Below are 22,907 nucleotides of genomic sequence, written 5' to 3'. Positions count from 1 at the left end.
ACGAAGAAACAGGTAGCAGTTTCCCGTTCGAGTGTTGAGGCTGAGTTGCGGGCTATGGCTTTGTTGATTGCTGAGGTGACCTGGTTACGGTGGTTGCTTGCAGATTTTGGGATCTCTGTTATGACACCCACTCCGCTTTTGTCCGACAAAGACAGTGCTATCAGTATTGCACGTGATCCGGTCAAGCATGAGCTGACCAAGCATATTGGTGTTGATGCCTTTTACACACGTGCTCAGGTGCAGGATGATGTTGTTGCGGTTCATTATGTGCCTTCAGATTTGCAGTTGGCGGATTTCTTTATGAAGGCACAGACTCGAGCGCAGCATGATTTCTTACTCTCCAAACTCAGTGTTGTGGATCCACCATGAGTTTAAGGGGGGTGTTAGATGTATATATTTGTATATTGTAGTTTCCCCAGATGTTAGGGGGCTTCCTGCATATTTGCACCTGTACATGTACTATATATTGTGGCCTTTAGCCCCCTGGTAATACAACACGCATATTCCCTAACAGTTGTAAACATTTCTGAAGTTAGAACTAGAGAAGAAGAGCCTCCAGCTGTAGATCACAGGGAGTTGTAAAATTTTAGCTGGCCAACTAAAATTGAGGACTTAGCGATATGTCAGTAGCACCTGGCTTCAATCCAAGAAGCCATGCTGCATGTAATCCATCTGGTTTAAATCCTTCCAGTGCAACATCATTTCGATGAGATTATAAAAGGCAGCAAAAGCCTTGAAAAACGACTGCATGGCAAGAGAACAAACTAAACATGTAAAGCTGTATGATATTTGAACAAAATCAGCGGTTAACGAGACCACTCCAGTCATAACCAACAAGACCACTCCACTATTTCGCGAATACATCTCGAGTAGCCTTTGTATATATGGAGCTCATGTAAATGTACAGACAGGAGATGTCGCAAGATACTGAAACAAACACTCAAATACTAAGCTGCTTCTGAAGAGTACAGATAACGATCGACGTTGGTCGCTAAACTCAACCATACTTTTGAGATCTAAAGTAGAGATCAGCTGGGGTCCAAATGGCGTGATGACCATGTCTACAAGTTATACCATACTACAAAGTTTAGGCATATGAAAACCATTACTTCCCTACCTATAAGTACTTCCCATAAGGAAGTCACTGTGCTTTCAACTTTCAGTTACAGGAGGCTCTTGGGTCACTCCACGCTTCAAAGAATGTGCTGCCTACTGGCTGATGATGAAAGTAGTTCTAGACTTCTGATGGTGGATGGTTTCAGCGAGGTGTCCGGACCTCCAACGGTAGCATTGGAGATGTCGCACTGGTGCTGGTCCCGCTTCTCAGTAGCTCAGATGCCGCTGACTTTAGCTCAAGCTGCTGTAGCTGATGGACGACATGAGACATCCTTGGACGCACCGAGGGGACATGCTGGGTGCAGGCGTAGACAAGGTCCACAACCTTCTGGATCACCCCTATCTCTGGCAAGTCGTTGATGAGCGGATCTAGTAGCTCTAGATGCCGGTGTGATTGGACTAGAGGCGTCGCCCATTCGAATATGGTTTGCCATCCAACAGATTCAACAGACTGTGCTGGCCGGCGGCCACTGATGATTTCTAGGAGCAGCACGCCAAAGCTGTAGACGTCACTTTTTGTTGTCAGCTCATTCCTGTAAATGAACTCGGGAGCAAGGTATCCATATGTTGCAGCCTTGACAGTCCTCTCGTGCATTACTTCCCATGGCACAAACTTGGACAGGCCAACACCCATCAGATGGGAACCAAATTCCTCATCAAGAAGAACATTGCTTGCACGGATATCTCGGTGGACTACCTGGGGCTTCACCTTGTCATGCAAAAATCTGGATTGGAAATAGCACCAGTAAATATATGATCATTAATAATGGCACTATGGTAGTGATTAAAAATATAAGGCTCGGAAGGCAATGGCAACACAATCAAACCTCTCGAATTGGAAATAATGCAGCAATCTTATCTCAGAGTGCTTCAGTACAACATGAATAACATGTGATAATCAATATTGCTTGCAAGTTATTAAAGGTCGCAGGAAGCATTCTACTTGTCTGGAATTAATAAATACTTATGTCAGAAAAGCTGCAAGAACAAAACAGTGAAACCAGCCCTGACTTCTGCAATTATCGTAATTTATGACCTAACAAAAGCATAAGCTTGCCCAGTAGTTTCCATGCATAATAGCTCTTAAACATTTGTAGACGACTAGTGCCACTTAACGAGCAACCACAATAAGATTGGCACACCAAACAGACAATAGTATTATGAAAGAAGGAACTGGATTTTTAAAAATAGTTGCAGCTTAGACCATATGAGCTTGATACTTTTATCAATTATTACTTCAAAAATAATTGAGTCAAAATAACGTTTCCCGGAGTGGAGCAGATTATAAACTAAATATGTGTACATAAGCTAAGACGACTTACGCAATTCCCTGTGCAAGAGTTGTGGCAACTCTCATCCTCGTTACCCAATCAAGGCTCCGTCCTCCTCTCGGAATATGATGTAGCCACACATCCAATGGCCCGTTCGCGACAAACTCATAGACAATAAATCGATCGCCATGGTCATAGCAGCATCCTTTTACAGCCACTAGATTAGGGTGATAAAGCTTTGCGACTCTACTAATCTCAGAGTAGAAATCCTTTTTCCTTTGTAGGCTGGACCTCTTCAATCTCTTGATTGCTACTTTGGATCCATCAGGCAGAATCCCGCTGTAGGTTCCACCAGTCTTTGCATTTCCAGGAAGCCGGTTGCCCTCACTAAAGTTCTTTGTGATCGATCGAAGCTCTTCGCTTGTGAACACTTTCCAAAGCGGTGGCACCAATGCGGTAGCTGAAGCGGCGGAAGCTTCACGCGATCTTTTCCTTTTCTTGCTCCGCCTATAGACTAGTAGCCAGACCACAACAGCTAGAGTGGTCGAGAGTATCAAGCCACTGACAACAATGAGGACTATGAAATACTCCTTATGGCAGTGATCGTGGTAGCACCTATCCTCTGATACAAAATAGCAGGTGTCAGACAGTTAGCGCAACCATATTAATTGAAAAACAAAGCACTCCAATACAGCCAAAAGAAGACTTGCCGTGATTGATCATGCAGATCAGCCCATGGGACTCGCCACACTTCTTCCCAGTAAGCGCCGCGTGCTTACTAGTCACCAAGGTGCACATATCGTCGCCGGTGGCCAGACCGCACCGAGCACCGCTGCAGTTGGCATGTGACGGTACACCAGGAAATACGGTGTCGTTCCAAGAAGACGAGCCATCGGACCATTTCCAGCCCGCGCCACCGCTGGTGTTGTGGTGACGCCCTCCGACCCAGCATCCCGAGGAGGAAGCTCCGCAGAGTGACTTCGCGAAATTCAGGTCCTGAGGTGACGACAGCGCGGCCAGGTGGGCACTGAAATTGCGGCAGAGGGCTTCGGACCCGTCCCAGGAGAGGGAGGTTGAGATGTGCGTGAAGCATTTGGTATGGTCCGGAGCGATTCGCCAGCCGTCGGGGCATGGCGCTGCAGGAAATGGAAACAATCGATGTTAGTAACCTACCGGGAAACATGATTGGATAACATTTACATGCTAGTAACCTACTGGGAAACATGTTGATGCGACTCAGCCCAATAGAGCACAGATAGCACCTTTGGCCATCCGTGCATGCAACCGTTTGGAAACGGTTACTATTGCAGCTAGTGGCTTAACAATAGGATATCATGTTGATGCAAAGGCGCTTAATGTTACTTCTTAGATGGTTGATTCATGTATCGACCTTATGTGACCTGTGGGTTGTACTATTTTGTAATCAAATTTTAATAAAGAAATAAAATGGCCGTATGCATCAAATGTTGCATGGGCCGGGGCTTTCCCCATTTCGGTCTGATATCCTAATAACAAATATCTCTCTTTTTCTTGTCAAGGTGTTTATTTACCTACTCATCTGCTCCAAAACGTGAGTGCGTACAGGTTGTGGCTGGTTTGACACGCCTAGAATATTGAGCGCAGGTTTTGTGCCAGATGCAGCACTAGCATAAAAACATTAGGAGATATTATACTACCACTACTACTGTCTCTGGGTGTTGCAGGTGCAGCAGAAAGAGAGCACAGCGACAATAGATAGTTGGTCAGCCGCTAGCTACAGCACGACGAGCATAGCAAAGAGGGCCGGAAACAGATCGTCAAAGTTTTGTTGCTTTTGTGCCGGTCTTGGCGAATCAAGCAAGGCAGGACAGGAGCGCCATGGCCGGTCGTGGTGAATCAAGCGAAGCAACGCAGGGCCGCTGGCTAGACCACGGCCAGAATCATCCCTTACTGGCGACAGGAAAATATTCTCGCAAGGGGAACAAGCAAGCAAAGCAGGAGCGCATTCATATCTATCTATCTAGAGCGAGCGAGGAGAGGGGAGGGGACTGATACTCACAGGTTCGGGCCAGCGCGGGCACGGAGAGTAGCAAGGATGCGAGCGGGAAGATGGCGAGGGCGAGGGCCATGGCCGCCGCCGTCCCTTGCTTTGCTCGGGTCCGGTCTGGAGGTCGTTTCTCACTACTGGCGTTTCTTTCTGTTCTCACTGGGATGGGAATGGGACGGATGGGGAAAGAGTTGGGAAGAAGAAGGGCGGGCCCACCGCATTGACTACTCGCCATTACTTTTCTGCCTACCGCCCTCTGCCTCCTTTCAGTTTCTCGTGCTCTAGAATTTCCAAATATTTAGCTCTCCTTTAATTTATAGGATAGAAAAATTATAGAGATAGGAAAATTATAGAATTGAAATGTCATGGCTACTTGAATCCTATGGAAAGATGAAGTGTGTTTAGCAAAGGAAATTTTTCAAGAGGTATGACCTCATGTTTTTTTCCTATAGAATTTACACTACAAGATTCATATAGGATTTATTCCTATCGGATATGTTTCTATGAATCAAACAATATGTGTAGAAAAAATTTCTATAGGATTCAAATCCTACACAATTCCTATGAAATTCCAATAAATCAAAGGAGCCCTTACTATGCAGTCATTCATGTTTTTGCAAGCGCCAGCTATAATTTCGAATGATAAGGGCAATTGGCCTTGTCATTTGATTACCTTAAAAAATGATATAGTGCTATAAAAAAACATGGCCCCTCTCTTGTTGTACACCCCTAATTGCATAACCTGTTCGTGGATGAAATTTTGGACTTCTTGTTTAGGTAGAATTAGTCTAACTTATGTTCTACAGCTATTGGCCCGTCCATGGCAAATGAACATCATTTCGGCAAGATCGTTAAACAAAACTCAAGCCAAGAAAAGTTTTTGAAAAATACTACTTAAGCCAAGAATTTTTTTTGAGAAATACTACTCCCTCTGTTTTACTACAGTGCTGTGCAACCTCAAAAAATTACAGTGCTGTGCTTTACAATTCCCAAATATTTACTATGCAGCAATTCGTGTCTTCGCAAGAGCCAGCTATAATCAAATGACAAGGCCAATTCACGAAAGAAAGAAAATAACAAGTTAATCTTTTCACCTTAACTCATTCCGGCACAAGCCAGCTGCAGCCACGAACTAACAGTGTGTTCATGAGCTCATGACCGGAGGGGAAATCCGGTCCTGGGAAAGTAGGATCAGCCTATCATTTCCATGTTTGGGATCACATTGTCAAAAGCACAAACGATGCAAAACACCAGGTGAAAAAGCAGTATGCACGCAAACGATGCAAAACACCAGGTGACTTTGTTGTGATAACCCTAATTAAAGGTAGCGCTGAAGAACAACATGGCCCCTGTTCTTGCTATACACCCCTAGTTGTATAACCTGTTCTACGGCTATTGGCCTGTCCATGGCAAATGAACATCATTTCGGCCTCCGTTCCATAATATAGGACGTTTTGGCAAACTAATTTAGTTTCCAAAACGTTTAATACTAATGAACAGAGGTAATACTACATGGCAAGAGGACTACGAAAGGAATTAAAGCTGTATAATGTTGGAACAAAATCAATGATGAACAAAACCACTGTCATACTTGTGGGTAATTTTTAACAACTGTGTCCCGGGTGGAAACCAGTAAACGGTCCAAATTTGCCTCCATCAGTTCCATCTGTATACCTGACCACATATCTGGCTGTCACCTTCTGACTATCGGTGTTGTTTTGCAGCCACCCTGTTGTTTGTACACTGTAAATGGTCAGACACAATGACCAGGAGTAATAGCCTACACATAGCCAGTGAGACAATCTAGCCATAATTCTTGTTTCTGAAAGAGGAGTGCTCCATTCCTACACACCCTCCTCGCAGAGCGCAAGAAAATGAAGATCTACGACGAAGTTCTAAGGCTTCAGAGGATACTGCGAAAAGCTGATATGGTTCAGGTGCACAGTCATGCTACAGGCTGATCTCCTTCGGTAGGCTGATCTCCAGGAAATACAAGCTGTCAATTCGGAATCACAAGTTAGGTATGTAAAGTAATGAATAGTCTGCGCTGCTATCAAAATTAGTATGTGCTGTGAAGGCATATGACAGGTTATGAATTTGAGTTATGCAACTATTGAATATGACACTGGTGAATTCGACACTTGAAAATCATGGTCACGTTGATGTATTTTGCTGCTGATCAAATTTACTCAGGTCAATAATTTTGCAAGGGCGAAGGGGTCAATATGTTTAAACGTATTGTCGTCATACAATATTCCAACCTTCATGCCATAATTTGCCCTATAAATGATAAAACTAACTTACAAATATTCCCTACATGATCTTAACCGACAACAACATATAACATCAATTTGGTATATGATATTACCTTAAATCATATCAACTAGATTATGAGATCTGAATTACCAAATTGTGTACATTGAAATTAGTTAACTTTTCTAAATTTGTGGCGTGAAGGTGCTTCAAAACTATACAGGCAAGTTTTCTACTGGCAAAACAAATCCAAATTAGTCACCATGGAAGCATCAACAAACCTTGCAGACATGACAGCCATGCCAACGAACACTGCTTTGACAGCTTGCTTCTGACCAGCATAGTCAAATGCTAGAGGTAATAATTCATGCAAAGTGAGGAATGCCATAACACCACCAACTGCGTAAAGACAAGTAGAAAGTCAAAAAAGTACTAGGTATGAATATCCACTTTTAGCTCTACTAACAGACTTACCTGATGCCAGCAGGCCTTCAAGAATTTCAGGATTTAAGTTGCTCGGAAAAAAGGCAGCTGCAGTAACCACATTTACATGAGTACCCAATAGATATATATTAAAAGAATAAAATCGCAGAAATATGCTCACGAAGAATAGCATACCTACAAAAACCACTCCAAGTGGCTCAGCCAAACCAGAGAGTGTTGCATATTTAAATGCTTGCCATTTGCTTTGGTATGAAAAGGAGGAGTGAAAAAAACAGATAGTATTATCCACTGCCAAAAACCAGGTCCAACAATTACAATAGGAGATGCTGAAGTGTAAAGGAAATGCTAGTTTTCCATATTTTTAAGGTACAATCATTTCAAGCATGTTCATGCTTTGCAATACTTTGGAATCCTAATCACTGTTCTCACCCTTTTAAGAACGGACAAACAGGTGGAGGTCACATAGACAAGATAATAGTGGTTCACCATCTATGAGAAGTTGTCAAATTGTATGCCAAAATATATCTTTTTTTTACAACTTTACCCCCTACGGTGTAATTTTATATATTAAGACATAAGATGATACTGTACACAGCTCAAAGCTCAAAATAATATATCTTAGCAAGCATGACTTATATTTGTGTAACCTAATTATATTTGGCTAGAGAAAATCGTAGAATCCATAGCATTTACATTAGGAGTATTTTTTCTGAAGGCTGACGTGAAGAATAAATTCCATTCTATATTCATGTCTACATGGGGAAAACATGTACCTTTTGGTAGCAAAGTAGAGTGGCAGAGCTACAGCAACCCCCTGAGATGGTAACAAAGCGTTAACTAGTTGGGATAGTGGATAAAAGAACAAGATAGGATAGTGAACTGCACAGAATCATCAATATTTAAATCAGATTTTCAGTAGTCTAAGATATATGTTTGTAGAACCATAGCTTCACTAAATCTTCTCTCCTCGAAATGAAATTATTTAATTTTTCCAACAGTAAATGTTATTAAAAATAATAGATCTCGCAAACACGATTTGCAAATTTCTCCCTTGTATGTACCAATATGTTAGATGTCACCTAATTCTATTACTCACTCAGCATCAAACTGAAATAGATGGATGAAAGGAATATGTTTAACACTAATATATTACTCACTCAGCCTATGAGCGCTCGCAGCGATGTAACTTGGATGGTGTGGAGAACTAACGAATATAAAAATTCTTGAAATTTAATGGCATATTAGTACTGCACAGAAGTTAAGAATCATGGTGGCCCTTTTATCTTGTCATGAAATCGGGGTTTTCATATTAAACTTATAAATGGAGTCCCTGGTGCATTATAACAGCAAAAATTAATGGCAGATGAATCTTATTGCAAAAAAAACATGCAAGGGCTTATCCAAAGTGGCAAGGATGCAACATACAACTTCAGACAAGAATTTTCAGGTTACTTAACCAGAAAGGTCGATAGGTTGATTTTTGTACCTCAGGTATGTTATGTAAAGCAATAGCAAAAGCCAAGTTAACTCCCACTCGAAGGCCCTGCATATTTGTAATAATACCAATATAATCAGCGCAAGCTAAATAATCGAACATGGTAAACTAGCTCTTGGAAAACTTAAACAACCAAGCTAGACCCCAGTAATTTCTCTATTAGAACAAACACAAGGTGAAGTCCTAACCCTATTTAGCAAATCAATTATGCCAATATATTAACATGAATACACAAAGGTCATTACCTTCACAGATCCAAGAAATACAGCCATTCCCTCAGGAAAATTGTGCAAGCTGATTCCTGCAGCTCATAAGTGTAAAGTCAAATGATTGAAGCAGCACTTCACAGGATTTTACTAAAAAACTCGAGTGGCATGAAATAGTTTAAATAACCATGTCCCCCGAAAGAAAGTTTAGCGAGTGCAGTCCTGATAAAACAAGGGAGCTTAATGATTCGGACGCATTCTTAGTTTCTTACCAACAGCTGTGATGATACCACTGAATAAGACTTGCCGGCGATGCTTTTTCATCATATCTTTGCCCGACCCATCATCATCAGTCTGTTTTCCACAAAAATGAACTAAATTATACTCAGCCGTCCTATTTTAGTAAGAAAAAAATTACGGATATAATGTTGTAATTATCCCCAAAGTTTATTCATTCCAACCTTTTTCTTGCTTGCATCAGTTGTCGGCACAAAGGTTGGCTCTGGAATGAACTTGACGATCAAACCGAAGAATAGAACTCCTGCAAAAAACTACAAAAAAGAAGGTTGCAATTTGTTATCTGAGAGACATGGAAATTCCATGAGATGGATTCTAGAATTTCAAGCAAAATCTGACTCACCCAAAGGTTGGCCTTCAAGAAGCCTATAGAATTGAGTGCATTGTGTGCCAAGTCTAGAAACGAAATGCTCAACATAAGTCCAGCAGCAAATCCCTGTATGCGGTGTAAGCAGTACGTAGAGCACGAGGAAAATAGTTAGACAATTATCACTTACCTAAAAGACAGTGAAATTACCCAATAACATAAAAAGGGACAACGTTGTTGACCTGGAGGAGTCCGAGCCTCTTAAGGTCAGGACTAGGATTCATGATCACAAACAGCGCCCCTGAAATTGCAATATCGGAACTTAGCTGAATTGATCGCAAATGCACAACGAGACTTTTTAGGACCTCGAGTATAAGCACACCATCCAGAACCAGCTTGAAAAATAATTTGTGCAATGAATTGAATTGTTTCGCAGTTGGGATTTGTTAACCGATAGTTAAGTCACTACGACATGGAAACGCATTTGCTAACTATATTAGGCGAACAAGGAAGGCCGATCGTTTCCACTTGAGCACCGTAAGAACAGGAGGAAAATACACCCCTCGGTCCCTAAACCTGTGAAGTGAAACTAACTTTCTCACTCAGGTCAACCCTGAAAAAAAATAACCTGAGAGGCCCCTACTCCCTAGACTTGCTTCCTCTAAGCATTCTGGTGAATTTCGGCTGCAGCGATTGATCGATTATCCTGCTTAGGGGCCTAAACGGCGCCATAACTTAACAAACAGCAAGGCACTGGATTCCTTCTCATACAATTCTACAAGGACGAGACATAATTATCCTAAGATACAGCTGGAGAACAGTAGAAATCAAGTTAGGCGAGGTAAAGAGTGGAAATGGAAAGCAGCGGCGCGCAAGACGCGCGAGACGAATTCCTGCACCATCCACCGCACGGTGGCAGGCAATCGAGCAAGCAAACGTGGGAGCGGGCGGGGGAGTCTGTGGCGGGAGGGGAGGGCGCGTACCGAGGGAGGTGCTGAGGCCGCCGACGAAGGAGAGGGCGAGCGCCACCAGCACGTGCGACTCCATTTCCGCCGCGGCTCGGCGCTCCTCCTGCTAGGGTTTGCGGGGGAGCGAGGAGCGGGAGTGGGAGCGAGGAGAAGGAGAGCAGAGGCGAGGCGAGGGAGATATGACGAATCGAATCAGGAACCAAAAGGGGAACGGTCAATCGAAAATTCCTCGTGATTTTTATTCTCTTTCTTTAATTATTAATTCGAACTATCAGCGTGCTGATGGACAGGCCACGTCCCTGAGCACGACTGGCCCTGTGCGGCATGAATCATGATGCACAATGTACCTTCTCCCACGATCATATAGAGAATTCAAAGATTTCAAAACAAATAATTCCTCCGTATATCCAAGATTTATTTAAATTTAGATGTATTTTTATACTAAAAATATCTAGATACATCTAAACTTATACTTCCTCCGATCAATATTAGTTGCAACTAATACGAATGTATCTAACATATTTTAGTTCTAGGTACATCTATACTAGTGTCAAGTAATGTGAGTCGGAGGAAGTAGAAACTTATGACATCTTTTAAAAGAAATGCCTCTTTGCACGCTTTCTTGATTCTTTGGAGATGACGAAGGCATGTTCCTCTTGTGGGCAGGAGCTCACCATCGTGCATGATTCGTTTCCACTTGGCTTCGATGAGTAGAGGCCATCGGTGATTGTGGAAGAACACATCTAGAGTTGTTTCTCCCCTCAGTAGTAGTCTCTACCTATCATTGCAGCCTGTTGTGTCGGTTATTTTTTTTAGAGAAACAGGGCACCAACCCGACTCCAATTATATTGAAACCTTCCGACCAAACTACACTACAGACCACCAACACTTCATACAACTCAGAACCAAACATAAGTTTTAGGCTACATATCACACAAACTAGAGGTTTTTAAAGCTGACAACAGCACAGGTTATGGAAACCATCTAAAAGACCCAAACACAACATCACCCCAGGCTAGCAGCTTCAAGGACGGTCCAGGACTTTGAAGCCTGCACCATCCCCCACCAGGATCAGGTCATTCGCCTCCAGGGTCCTCGCCGGGTCTTTAGCCGTGATCAACATCGGGCCAAAACCCCTCGTGATGTTCATGTCACAAACCTCCAGAGTTGATCTGGCTTTCTTCTGGGGCGTCAGCCAGGCTCCAGCCACGACAGCAGCGGTGGCAGCCGAGCCAACATCTCCATCTTGCTCAGCAACAATCTCAGCTCGTCTCTTCCTTCCTCTTTCAGCAGGACTTTCCACTGAGCACAACTGCAAACCATACGTCTCCACAACCCCTGCATACCGTACCATTGAGAACGATTGAAGACTTGATCGTTTCTGGTAATCCAGATATGTTGTGTTGGTGTCTCTGTGTGCGAGCACATAGATGGGATCGTGGCTCGGTTCTGCAGATCGCGCCAGAGCTTCACGAGTTGCGTGGGATTCATCTGTGGTGACTGGGCTCCTGGACTTGTGTGGTGGTGTGGCTATACCTGCTTCTGCCGTGAAGGTGAGGTCCAACTCGCTCGAGATCTCGAATGTGGATTCTCTGCCGAGCCTCGCACTTGGCTATGAGGAGAGTGGTGATGTTGACGCTACAGTCTCTATTTCGCCGGAACCGACAGACATGTTGTTCATATTGGTGTTGGGGTTGCTAAGTTATGATTGTTGGCTACGGTGCCTAGAGTTGTCGTCGCTAGAGAGGTTTACAATTTTCTCGCCATCTTGGTTGTTGCCTAACCTGGATCCAAAGTTGATTGATGGGTTCCCCCAATGTCTCATTCGAGTCGCCTTGTGGTCTCATGCGTTGGCGAGAGTGAGTGTGCTCCTGTTGTTTGGGCCTTCGTTAGGCTTGGTGGTGGGTGTGCATGGGTGATGATTTGTGTGGGCTTGACCCTGTTGTCGTAGATTTCTGTTCGGGTTTTTTCTAAAAACTGGACACTCTCTTCTTAATTAATGATAAAGCAAAACTTTTACCTTCGTTTCAAAAAAAAGAAACATCTTTTATTAACAGATATAATTTAAAATGATCATGATGCAGTAAACTTCCTCACAAATGTTTAGCTAGAAACAATTGCAAATTCACGAATCAGCACGAACTGCTAGAAATTACAGTGAACGCCAGTTTCAAATCAAATAACAATTTATAGTGCCATTACACACGGTTACAACTTACAAATTGTCAAACGAATACACCGAACGAATCTCATCAGAACGAAAGAAGAAGAAAAAATGAAGCAAAGTTACATTACATATTTACCCATATAGTCATAGATTAATTATTAATAACAATCGATAAATTAACCAACGCATTTTGTATCGCGTCGCGCCCGCGTCCGCGTCGGATGTTCATGTCATCATGTGCAGCTGCGCCGCCGTGCGGGAACGTGCGCGCTCCGCCCCGTCTCAGTGGAAGTAGTAGGCGACGAGGGAGAGGACGAGCGCGCCGGCGGCGGGCGCGGCGGCGAAGGCGCCGCTGGTGGCCGGGCCGGGCGCGCCGGCGGGGCCCTCGGAGGCCGCGACCAGTGAGGCGGAGGCTGCCACGGCGACGAGCGCGGCGCAGGCGATCTTCTTCATCTCCATCTCTTCTTCTTCTTCTTCTTCTTAGCTTCTTTCTCCTCCGACCGCTCTTCTTCTTCGACGACGACGACGAGCCTGCACACTGCACAGCTAATCGACGGTGATGATAATCGCTCGCGGAGGAGGTGGGTCGGGGAGTGGGGGAGGGAGGAGGAGATCGGCGATGCGCGGTTTATTCTGGTGGATCGGAGCAGGGAGGGGGGCTGGGAGGTCTCTCGATCGCTTGTGGTGAGGGCTCAGAGAGGGTAGCCAGATTTGTAGTGCGCGCGAGCGGCCATGAGAGGAGCTCGGGTGGCCGTCGGTTGGGCTGGCGCTTGCCGAGATTAGCTGGTTTGGCCGGTTGGTCAGCAGCGCAGCGCCATGATTAGTAGGCTTCGCTGGAACTGATGGCCGGCCATCATTGTGGCTGCCTGCTCATGATTCTTCGGCTCGGGCCAAGTTGAACACGAAACTACTCCCTCCAATTCATAATAATTTCGTGATTTTTGTTTAAATTAGTTCAAATTTGAACTAAAACGTACTCCGTTTTATGGTTCTGAGGGGACTTGTATAATACGGAGTATTAATGAGTTGGCTAGATCAGATTGAGTGATAAATTGGGTTGTCCAAGGATTGTCCTGCATTTTCATTTTCATTGCATAAAAAATACAATGAACTTCCATCTTTTTCATTTTGAAGAACTATTTTGCTATCAGATTTCATAATCTCTAGAAAATAACTTTCATGAAAATTATGTTCAGATGCATTTGGTTATAGAGAAACTGATGGTACAGGCTCGGGCCTCATCACCTCCTTCATTTCTTGCCTCGCCCGTCAGACCCTTCCACGGTAATAACCGTAGCATGGAATGGGACATGAGTCATGGCAACCCAAGCACTGATGCACTCCACCCAGACTCTTCCGGGGAAGCTGCATCAATAGCAATTCATACACATCAAGTCTACAGGCTTCGTCCAAACAACTCAACACATGATCTACAATTTAAATGCGACAGCGGCTCATATGCCAACAACCACAGGATAAACAACTACCAGGCCATACCAAGCCTGCCGGTAGACAGAGGGTTTCACTGATAGCAACAAGACACTGATATAGATCACATTCGAAAACACCAACACCCATTCAGTACTTATACACAAAGACCAGTTTCTTCAAACAAAGCTACCAGAGTTGCAACACAAGCCCCTCGAATACACTCCCAGTTCCTCACAGTGTGGAATCCCAAAAGTAACCACCACATCAACCAGATGGCATCAACGGCTTGAAAGCATGTCAAGAGCAGCATCATTTGCGCCCTTTCGAGCGTTTCTTCTCCAGCCTCTGCCTAGCACGTTCAAACTCTTCCTCCGTGGGCTCTGAGCTGCTCGCCTTGGACGCCTTGGATCCCTTTGAATCGCACTTAGACATTATGGATGAGAGCAACGAGTCAAACCCCGCCTTCCTCTGCTCCCTGCGCTGTGTGATCGCCAGCATGAGATCGCTCTCCTGGCTTTTCTTTTTCCTGTGACGGTTCAGCAGATAAATCATTAGTGACTGCATGTGATGGTGAATAATATATTCAGATGATCGAACTGGAGTTCAGTGTTTTAGGAAGCCAAGGTGGGAGCTTACTTCACTCTCCTCTCTAATGGGTTTGTGGGTGGCTCAATCTCAGAGATCTTTTTAGCCCATTTCTCATACGCTTTGGTGGACTTGAGCTCACCTGCAAAAAGGAAGGAGATGGTAAGGTTATTATTGCGCACATAGAAGCTTCAAGGAACAGGTTGACTCAAACAAGCATAAACTAAGCACTTTGCCAGCACCTCATTGTAGGAAGAAGACGGAAAGGGCAATCAATTATGGTAAGATTGTGGTGGCAACAGCATATGGTTATTTACCTTCAGCAATGGCCTGGTCAATTATATCTTTAAAGCGGTGGGAATCAAGCTTGGGCTCTGAGCAAATCATTGAACAGAAAAGTCTGCACAAAAGGAAAGCAGGTTAAAATAGAAAATTCTTGAAAAGAAAATCCAGTTGTTCAAGCGCAATCTATCAAGTTTGGAAGCATAAAAGCAAGATAAGTTTACAATAGTCACCTGTTCATTTTGCCCTTAAATTTCGTATAGAGGTCCTTCAAATCTTTTTTCTCAGAATCTGACCCTCTGTACTTTGCTTCAAAATCTTCAATATCAGCCTCCGTAACCTGAGAGTAATTTAGGCAAAGCAAAAAACCATCACTACACATTGTTAAAGCAAATATACAACCACAAGTTTCTCATTGACATGGAGGGAACACAATACTTTTTTGAACACTGTTCTGAAGTATGCTTGGAGATTGTCTGCAGCTTCGCCAACCAGTGCCTAAGAGGAAAGATAAGATTTCAGAATGTTTCACATGAACTGAAGGAAAGCAAAAGACTAAGATTAGGTGCTCACATCATCATCAGTAATGCCAGTCTCATCGTACAATGCCCTTTTTTCCTCATCTCCAAGAATGGATATCACCTTCTGCAGCTGCTGAAATTTTTCGTTGGCTTCCTGACAACACAGAACACTCCAATTGTGAGTACTGGCACTTATTTACTCAACAGAGGTGTAAGAAGTTGAGGCCATTACCTCATCTCCAGGATTCTTATCAGGGTGAAGACGCAAAGCCAACTTGTGGTATGCCTTCTTTATTTCCTGCTGTGTAGCTGTCCTCTCAACCCCCAAGATCTGCACAATGAAGAAAACAAAGACATATCCAGTGAGGTATCTCTCCAATGAAAGAGCAAAGAGGAAAGTGGAGCATAATAATATCTTCAGAAATTCAAACTTAAGTCCCATTTTGAGGTTGTTGCCATGGACTGGCTTGAACACTTTCAGCTCATGTGCGCATATCACAATCTAGTCACATGGATCAACTGACTACAGCTTTGCAGCAATAATGAAGACACAAGAAATCCTAGCATAGATGGTTTAAGAGCTACAAAGAAATATTAAAAAAACAGTGGGTGCAAGTAAGTCACAGCTACTTTTCTTGTAATGGAAAGATTGATGTTGATCTAACTAGACATGAACCACCAATCACAAGCTTAGTGTACCTCCTGAACGTTCTACTTGGTAGGTGATGTTTGATCCATCATCTGAGCAAACTTCCATCACAAACAAACAAAAAAAACGCAAAAATAAACTGAGCAAACTTTTTCATATTTGGTAGTTGAGATTTAGAGGAAAGAGGGAACCTTAAACTGAACTATCTTATGCTCCTGAATAGATACATATAGCCCAACAGATCCTAACTAAATAACTCCCAAGCAAACATCTTCTCTCTGACATTCTGCCTCATAATTATTTGACTGTTCGAGTCCAGAAACAGGGCAAAAACAAAAGGCAATCATCAAATAAGCTTGCATATCTTCCAAGATAGTACTGCTGAGAAGGCCCAAAGAGGATACAACTAATATCAGGGATGACACCAAAGAGAACATCTAGCACGACATGGCCCTTAAATCCCTTCCATGTATATTTCAGAGCCCAAATGATGTTCAGGTAATTTGGGTCCACTAACTGTATAGCCTTACAATTATACTGATTTGCGTGACAAAATTGTATAACAACGCAGCAGGTTTTAAACACAGGCAACCAGATCAACAGATTCCATGTTTTAGGGGGCTAGTCTTACTAATTTACTTGAGCTAAATCCCAGTTCCCGCAAGTTTAATCAAAGTCCCCAAATACTACACCTGAGTGATTGGCATGGAGATCCGGAAATAAAATCCTAACAAGAGAGCGCCTGACGAGACAACAGACAGTCTAAGACGAAACTGCCGCATCAAACACGCACGGCGCCCTTGCTCCTCATCCCCGAATCGGAAACCTTCGTACGCGATTCGATCAGATGGTACCAGCGGAATCTGAAGCCTAGGGTTTGGAGGGATGCTTTACCTCGTAGAGGCTCTTGCTCTCCTCGGCGGCGGGACTGGCGGCGGCATCTTCCCCGCTCTCCTCGGCGCCGTCGTCGTCGTCGGAAACCCTAGACCTCCTCTTGCGGCCCATTTGGTGGAAGAAGGTGGAAGTGGGGAAGTGGAGGAAGGGGCCTGGCGATGGGATTCTTATAGAAGGCGTGGCGCGAATGCGGGAAATTTTCCCGCGCGCCGGAAATTGGCGGACTCCCCCTTCCCAACAGCAAGGTATCCTCCCTTTTCGAACAGAATTAAGCCAAAACCGTGGTGGAAAGAAACGGCCCAAATGTTAGGTTGCGGGGTTGAGCATAGGGATGGAATCTGTCGCCAGGAATGAAAACAGTGCGGAATCTTTCCGTCAGTTACGCGGAAAATAGAAATGGAAACATATAAACTGAAATGAAATCTTATCGTGAAAACTAAAAAGGGATGAAACATCGATTTTTTGTTTAATGTTTTAATTGATATGTATAGAGTGTTGATTCTACTTTTGTGCATTTTGCGTTTAAAATAAAAATCCTAAATAATGCACAAATATTAGGGGGGCTCTGCTATTTACTCGGGTACCATCTTTGGCAGGCCCAATGGGAATGCCTATGTCAGTAGCCTCCGAGATTTTGCTTGAATCGAAGAATCAGAAAAAATCTCCAACTTTATAATCATCAAATAACTTCTCAAACCATCACATATCTTTAAATAGACAATTATATATTATACAGGGATAATGGTAATTGGGGCTAGTTCATCTGACGGATCAGGTACTAGTTAACTGCTCTAGTGGCAATCCGCAAAAACCTACTTCAAGATCACGTCCCTGGACATGATCTCGAGATACTGGTGTAAACTCGACATGTGCCGCTTAAGGTCTTACCATTTGTCGAGTCTCGGTCATGTTTTATCGGGTACCTAACGCGTCCGTTATGATTTTTCTTCGTATCTGTTGATACGGAAAAAAGTAGCAAACCGACGTCAGAGACGGTGCCACGCCGCTCAGAACGGATCCGGGGTCTTACCTTCGCAAAGTTTTTGCGGCATTCGGAGATTATTCGCAGCTTTGGCGCTCTGAGAATATATTGTCGAGTGCTTTTTCGGCTGTTGGAATAGCACATTTTATTGAGTCAACGGATGACTTATCTTGTCTTCCCGATGGGAGTATATGGAGAGTTATTTGTATAACTCGAAATATGCTCATTACTTTTTATAATGTCATCGGGCACGCGAACAACGTTCCCGATGGGAGTAGCCCCCGAGGCTACAACCAAGAACTTCAACTTGGTTGTAGGCTCAACACGTTAACACCTTATGTCACTATATTGTCATCTTTCTTGAATGTTTTTATTTTCCTCGGGTGCTCAACCAGCGCTCCCGATGGGAGTAGCCCCCGAGGCTATGGACAAATGCTTGCAGTCTCTCGCCATTTCTATTTTGCCATACCCGAAATCTTCTTTTTTCAAAAGTAGCCCCCGAGCATTTTGTTGACTGATGCTGATATCTTTATTGACTCTCAAACTATTTTTTCATCAAGGTGAATAACTGTTTTTGTTCGGAGGTCTATATATATATGGTTTTTGCGGGTTTCGAGCCACCGAGCCTGTCGACGAAAAGATGCATATCACCAATATCTTTATTATATTGCAGCACCGCGAGCCCGCCTCATTAAAAACCTTTCAGCCCCACTCGGTGCCATGAAAGAAAAGAGTGCGTCTGAAAACTCGCGGGCGTTTTAGTACATTGTATTTTTACAAAGGAGGCTATATTTCGACTTCAGGCGTAAAAACGCCTAAGTTGCGCCACGTTCCAAGGATTTGGTTCGGCGACTCCTGTGTTCTTGTTTTTTATTCTGTATGCTCCTCCTTCAATTACTTCCGTGACGATGTACGGGCCAACCCATGGCGACTCGAGTTTCTCATGGCTAGTTTGCATGAGCCGAAGAACTAGCGTTTTGTTGAGGAGGCGAGGTTTCTTCTCCTTCAACTAGCGTGTCTGAGGCAAGTACAGTACGTGACGTGCTTGTCCGAGGAGCCACGTCAGTAGTTGGAACTTCTTCCTCGTCATCGCTAGTAATCAAAAAATCGGCAGCATAAAAAGCAAGACAAGCTAAATATTTCGAGTATAAAAATAGAGAGAAATAAAGACGACTTACGAGCTGATGAGGGATTCAGCATAAAGATCGTAAGTTGCCTTCGGATGAGAAGGAACAACTTCTTCAGCCTTAGAGGTGCCAGAATCTTCAACATCAGTCCTTTTCCTTTTGTTCTTGGGAGAAACAGCAGGAGGAAGGGATTGTGTCGATTCACTGGCTTCAGACTCAACTTCTTTTTCATGAGAAGCCGCAGATTTGTGAGAACCCGCGACTTCACTTTCACGAATAGAAGAACCTTGAGTATCTTCGGCAACGATGGCCTGTTCTTCGACTTCTCCACCCTCCGGAAGAGGAGGAAGGGAAGTCATGGTAGGATGGTTCTGTAAAAAATAGTGACCAGAAGGAAAATTAAAAGAGATGACAATATAATGAGGTGCAGAGAAAGTGCAAAATAAGGTAAAAACTCGGCAAGACAAAATACCACGGGGAGTGGATTGGCGGCGCTGTACGGTTCCACGCGACAAGAGGAAGGAATTGGGTCTTTACCCAGGCGAGAAAGTCTTCGAATCAACTTCTCCAAGTCCTTGGTGGAAAGATCACCGGAGATTCTGTTGGCGTCATTTTTACCGAGAATATGTCCAAAGGGGATTTTTGCGAGCCTGAAGAGGCTGCACTCTAATCCTAAGGAAATAGGCAGTGATTTGAACACCAGAAAGCTCTTTGCCTCGAGTGTTTTGAAGCTGGCGAATACGAGACATGAGCGCCTCTGTCGCCTTTTTCTCTTCCTCGGAAGCTTCGGCATCCCAGGAGCGGCGGCGCTGAATTTTGGCACTTCCGTCGAAAGGAACTATGTTGTGCTCAACGGAGTTGGCGCTTTCTTCGTGAATGTAGAGCCACTTTTTGCGCCATCCTTGGACAGAATCAGGAAATTTGACGTCGAAATAGTCGACATCAGTGCGAACACAGATAACAACGCCACCTATGTTATAAGTGACGTTGTGGGAGCCATTGCGGCGGAGAGGCGTAAGATGCGTTTCCACGAGCCCAATTGGGAGGGATTCCGAGGAAGCATTCGCAAAGTGTGATGAAAATAGAAATGTGAAGGATGGAATTGGGAGTCAATTGGTGCAATTGAATCCCATAAACAAAAAGAAGACCGCGGAGGAAATCATGGATTGGGGTCGAGAGGCCGCGGATGAGATGATCAACAAAACTAACCCGATACTCCATTGGAGGCTTGGGGTAGCTTTCTTCGCTAGGGAAGCGGATGGCGTCCTCCTTCTTCATGAGGCCAAGCCTCTTCAGCATGTTGGTGTCTTGGTTGGAGATTTTGGATCTCTCCCACTCAAGATCCTCGGCGGCCATCTTGGATTCCGGAGTGCTGTGGCGAGTCAGACGCGCGCGCGGTGGCATCGGCGGCAATGACGAAGCAATGTGTGTGAGTGCGGAAAATCAGAGAAAGATTGGGCGCAGGAGAAGTTTTGCGAAGAGGAACAGGTGAGCGGCGCAAGCGAGGGGATGAACGGAGGTTGAAGAAAGGTTTATATAAGAATCGGGTGAAGCAGTGTGCCGTTGGATGAAGAAATCGTATGGTGAGAATAGATCTTCTAGATACAAGGGTAAAAAGGTATTTTCTTGAGATAGGCGTTACTGTACGTGCGCCAGAAAAAGCGGAGGACGTGTGTCCCCCACTTGCACGACGTGTCAACGTGGTGGAAGCAATGGACCCACAGGGCAGAAAAATCACGACTATTCGAGAAGGATGAAGTAAAATTGGTTAAGGGAAGCATGTCGATAAGAAAAGTTAAAGAAGATTGGCGACAGGAAGAATTATTCAATACTTCGGGAGCCTTTGATCAAAAACAAGTTTTTCCCCAAATGCTCGGGGGCTACTTCGACAAAAAGTAAAAATTCGACTATGACAATATAGAAATTGCGGAGCCTACAACCAAGTACAAGTTCTTGGCTGTAGCCTCGGGGGCTACTCCCATCGGGAGCGCTGTTCGCGCACCCGAGGGGTAAAAAAAAAAAAAAAAAAAAAAAGAAGAAAAAGATCATATTGAGAAATAATGACAATATAGCGACAAGGTGGACTAAAATGTTGAGCCTACAACCAAGCACAAGTTCTTGGCTGTAGCCTCGGGGGCTACTCCCATCGGGAACGCTGTTCGCGTGCCCGATGAAATTAACAAAGGAAAAATGGAAAAGCAAGAGAGTATATTTCGAGTTGTAGTTAACTCTACATATACTCCCATCGGGAGAGCAGTATAAGTCATATTTGACTCGATAAAATGTGCCATTCCAACAGCCGGAAAAGCACTCGACAATATATTCTCAGAACGCCGAAGTTGCGATCAATTTCTGAATGCCGCAAATTTGCGAAGGTAAGACCCCAGATCCGTTCTGCTGGACGTGGCATCGCCGAAGACTGCGCTCTGCTACTTTTATCCGTATCAACAGATACGAAGAAAAATCCTAACGGACGCGTTAGGTACCCGATAAATTTGACTGGGACTCGACGTAATGGTAAGACCTTAAGCGGCACCCGTCGAAGTTTACACCGCATCCCGAGATCATGTCCAGGGACGTGATTTTGAAGTAGGTTTTTGCGGATTGCCACTAGAGCAGCTTAACTAGTACCTGATCCGTCGATGAACTAGCCCCAATTACCGCATCCCTGTACAATATAGAATTTTATGTGAAGAAATATAAAAAAAGTTAAAGCTTTCGGGTAAACGTAAACAGTGGAGATTTTCCCTGACTCTACGATTCAAGCAAAATCTCGGGGGCTACTGACATAGGCATCCCAAATGGGCCTGCCGAATATAGTACCCGGGGTTTAATGAAGGCCCACTACCCGAAGAATAAGAAGATTCGAGAGCCCAAGATGTATTTAAGGAAAAGATAGGGCTGTAATAGGAAGTGTTATTTGTAATCTGGCGGGATGAGTTAGAAACCGTCCCGGACTCTGTAAACTTGTATAGCACGAATCCCTCGGCTCCACGTCATATATAAAGGGGGAGTCGAGGGACAAAGAATCAATCGAATCATTGTCTGCAAACCCTAGTTTTCATATTCGTCGAGTACTTTCCGGCTGAAACCTTCGAGATCTACTTACCCTCTACTTCCAACTAAACCCTAGCCTACAATCCATAGGCATTGACAAGTTGATACCTTGTCAGTCGCCCACCTGAAAAGATCTTGGTCGTAAACGTCGACTGTGGTAGTTTTACAGATCTTGCTGGTACTTGGTGACTCGTGACAGTATTTCATCTCGAGCTTCGTCCAGCGCGTCGACATCGTATTCCAATGCCTTTCTTGAAGTTTCTTTGTCATATTGCTCTACTCTCGGAGAATTGTGTTCTATTTTTATTGGCAATACCGCCTCAGCTCCATGAACCGGAAAGAACAGTGTTTCCTGTGTCGCGGTATTTGGTGTTGTTCGAATACTCCATAGAACATTGGGTAACTCCTCTGGCCATGTGTGTCGAGCTTTTTCCAATGGTGTGAGCAAACGTTTCTTGATGCCGTTGCAGATGATACCGTTTGCTTTCTCGACCTGCCCGTTGGTTTGCGGGTGCGCAACTGACGCAAAGTGTAGTTTGATGCCTACCTATGCGCAATAAGCTTTGAAATCTTTGGATGTGAAATTGCTGTCGTTGTCCGTGACTATGCTATGAGGAACTCCAAATCGAAAAACAATACTTTTCACAAACTTGATTGCAGATGCTGCATCTGGTGAATTTATCGGTTTTGCTTCTATCCACTTTGTGAACTTGTCGACAGCCACGAGCATATACTCGTATCCTCCCGGTGAAGCCTTGTGTAACTTTCCCACCATATCAAGACCCAACTGAGCAAAGGGCCATGATAATTGTATTGGCATCAACTCTGC

At 44.1% G+C, this 22,907-nt stretch overlaps 3 protein-coding genes across 3 annotated transcripts; all 3 read right to left on the bottom strand.

The window, feature by feature from the left end:
- Positions 1–850: 850 nt before the first annotated feature.
- LOC127307583 (C-type lectin receptor-like tyrosine-protein kinase At1g52310) lies at positions 851–4,593 on the bottom strand. Its single transcript, XM_051338315.2, has 4 exons — positions 4,426–4,593; positions 3,098–3,523; positions 2,439–3,009; positions 851–1,841 (listed from the first exon to the last, which is right to left on the bottom strand). Exons 1-4 carry the CDS (start codon positions 4,493–4,495, stop codon positions 1,259–1,261), a joined length of 1,650 nt encoding a protein of 549 aa, XP_051194275.1. The 5' UTR covers positions 4,496–4,593; the 3' UTR covers positions 851–1,258.
- A 1,345-nt stretch (positions 4,594–5,938) lies between these two features.
- On the bottom strand, positions 5,939–10,555 carry LOC127307581 (zinc transporter ZTP29). Its single transcript, XM_051338314.2, has 12 exons — positions 10,399–10,555; positions 9,658–9,716; positions 9,452–9,544; positions 9,273–9,362; positions 9,084–9,165; positions 8,851–8,906; positions 8,597–8,653; positions 7,884–7,924; positions 7,285–7,352; positions 7,141–7,197; positions 6,948–7,065; positions 5,939–6,409 (listed from the first exon to the last, which is right to left on the bottom strand). Exons 1-12 carry the CDS (start codon positions 10,460–10,462, stop codon positions 6,364–6,366), a joined length of 831 nt encoding a protein of 276 aa, XP_051194274.1. The 5' UTR covers positions 10,463–10,555; the 3' UTR covers positions 5,939–6,363.
- A 3,521-nt stretch (positions 10,556–14,076) lies between these two features.
- Positions 14,077–17,167, bottom strand: LOC127307580 (chaperone protein dnaJ 6). Its single transcript, XM_051338313.1, has 8 exons — positions 16,913–17,167; positions 15,602–15,700; positions 15,422–15,523; positions 15,287–15,346; positions 15,082–15,188; positions 14,884–14,966; positions 14,618–14,708; positions 14,077–14,507 (listed from the first exon to the last, which is right to left on the bottom strand). The coding sequence occupies exons 1-8, from the start codon at positions 17,021–17,023 to the stop codon at positions 14,291–14,293; spliced, it is 870 nt and encodes a 289-aa protein (XP_051194273.1). The 5' UTR covers positions 17,024–17,167; the 3' UTR covers positions 14,077–14,290.
- Between the last annotated feature and the right edge of the window lie 5,740 nt (positions 17,168–22,907).

This window comes from Lolium perenne, chromosome 6 (genome assembly GCF_019359855.2).
Source record: "Lolium perenne isolate Kyuss_39 chromosome 6, Kyuss_2.0, whole genome shotgun sequence".
Classification (NCBI taxonomy): domain Eukaryota; kingdom Viridiplantae; phylum Streptophyta; class Magnoliopsida; order Poales; family Poaceae; genus Lolium; species Lolium perenne.
The sequence above is the reverse complement of the archived record's forward strand: the minus strand, read 5'-3'. Positions and strand labels throughout refer to the sequence as shown.

Coding starts and splice junctions, on each gene's coding strand:
- LOC127307580 (XM_051338313.1), bottom strand. CDS start 17,023: ATGGGCCGCAAGAGGAGGTCTAGGGTTTCCGACGACGACGACGGCGCC. Junction 15,524..15,601: donor ATAAGAATCCTGGAGATGAG/GTAATGGCCTCA, acceptor CTGTGTTGTCAG/GAAGCCAACGAAAAATTTCA. Junction 15,347..15,421: donor CTGGCATTACTGATGATGAT/GTGAGCACCTAA, acceptor CTTTCCTCTTAG/GCACTGGTTGGCGAAGCTGC.
- LOC127307583 (XM_051338315.2), bottom strand. CDS start 4,495: ATGGCCCTCGCCCTCGCCATCTTCCCGCTCGCATCCTTGCTACTCTCC. Junction 3,524..4,425: donor GCCCGCGCTGGCCCGAACCT/GTGAGTATCAGT, acceptor CATTTCCTGCAG/CGCCATGCCCCGACGGCTGG. Junction 1,842..2,438: donor ACTCTTGCACAGGGAATTGC/GTAAGTCGTCTT, acceptor TTTCCAATCCAG/ATTTTTGCATGACAAGGTGA.
- LOC127307581 (XM_051338314.2), bottom strand. CDS start 10,462: ATGGAGTCGCACGTGCTGGTGGCGCTCGCCCTCTCCTTCGTCGGCGGC. Junction 8,654..8,850: donor TATTTCTTGGATCTGTGAAG/GTAATGACCTTT, acceptor ACAAATATGCAG/GGCCTTCGAGTGGGAGTTAA. Junction 6,410..6,947: donor ATGGCTGTCATGTCTGCAAG/GTTTGTTGATGC, acceptor CCGAATTGACAG/CTTGTATTTCCTGGAGATCA.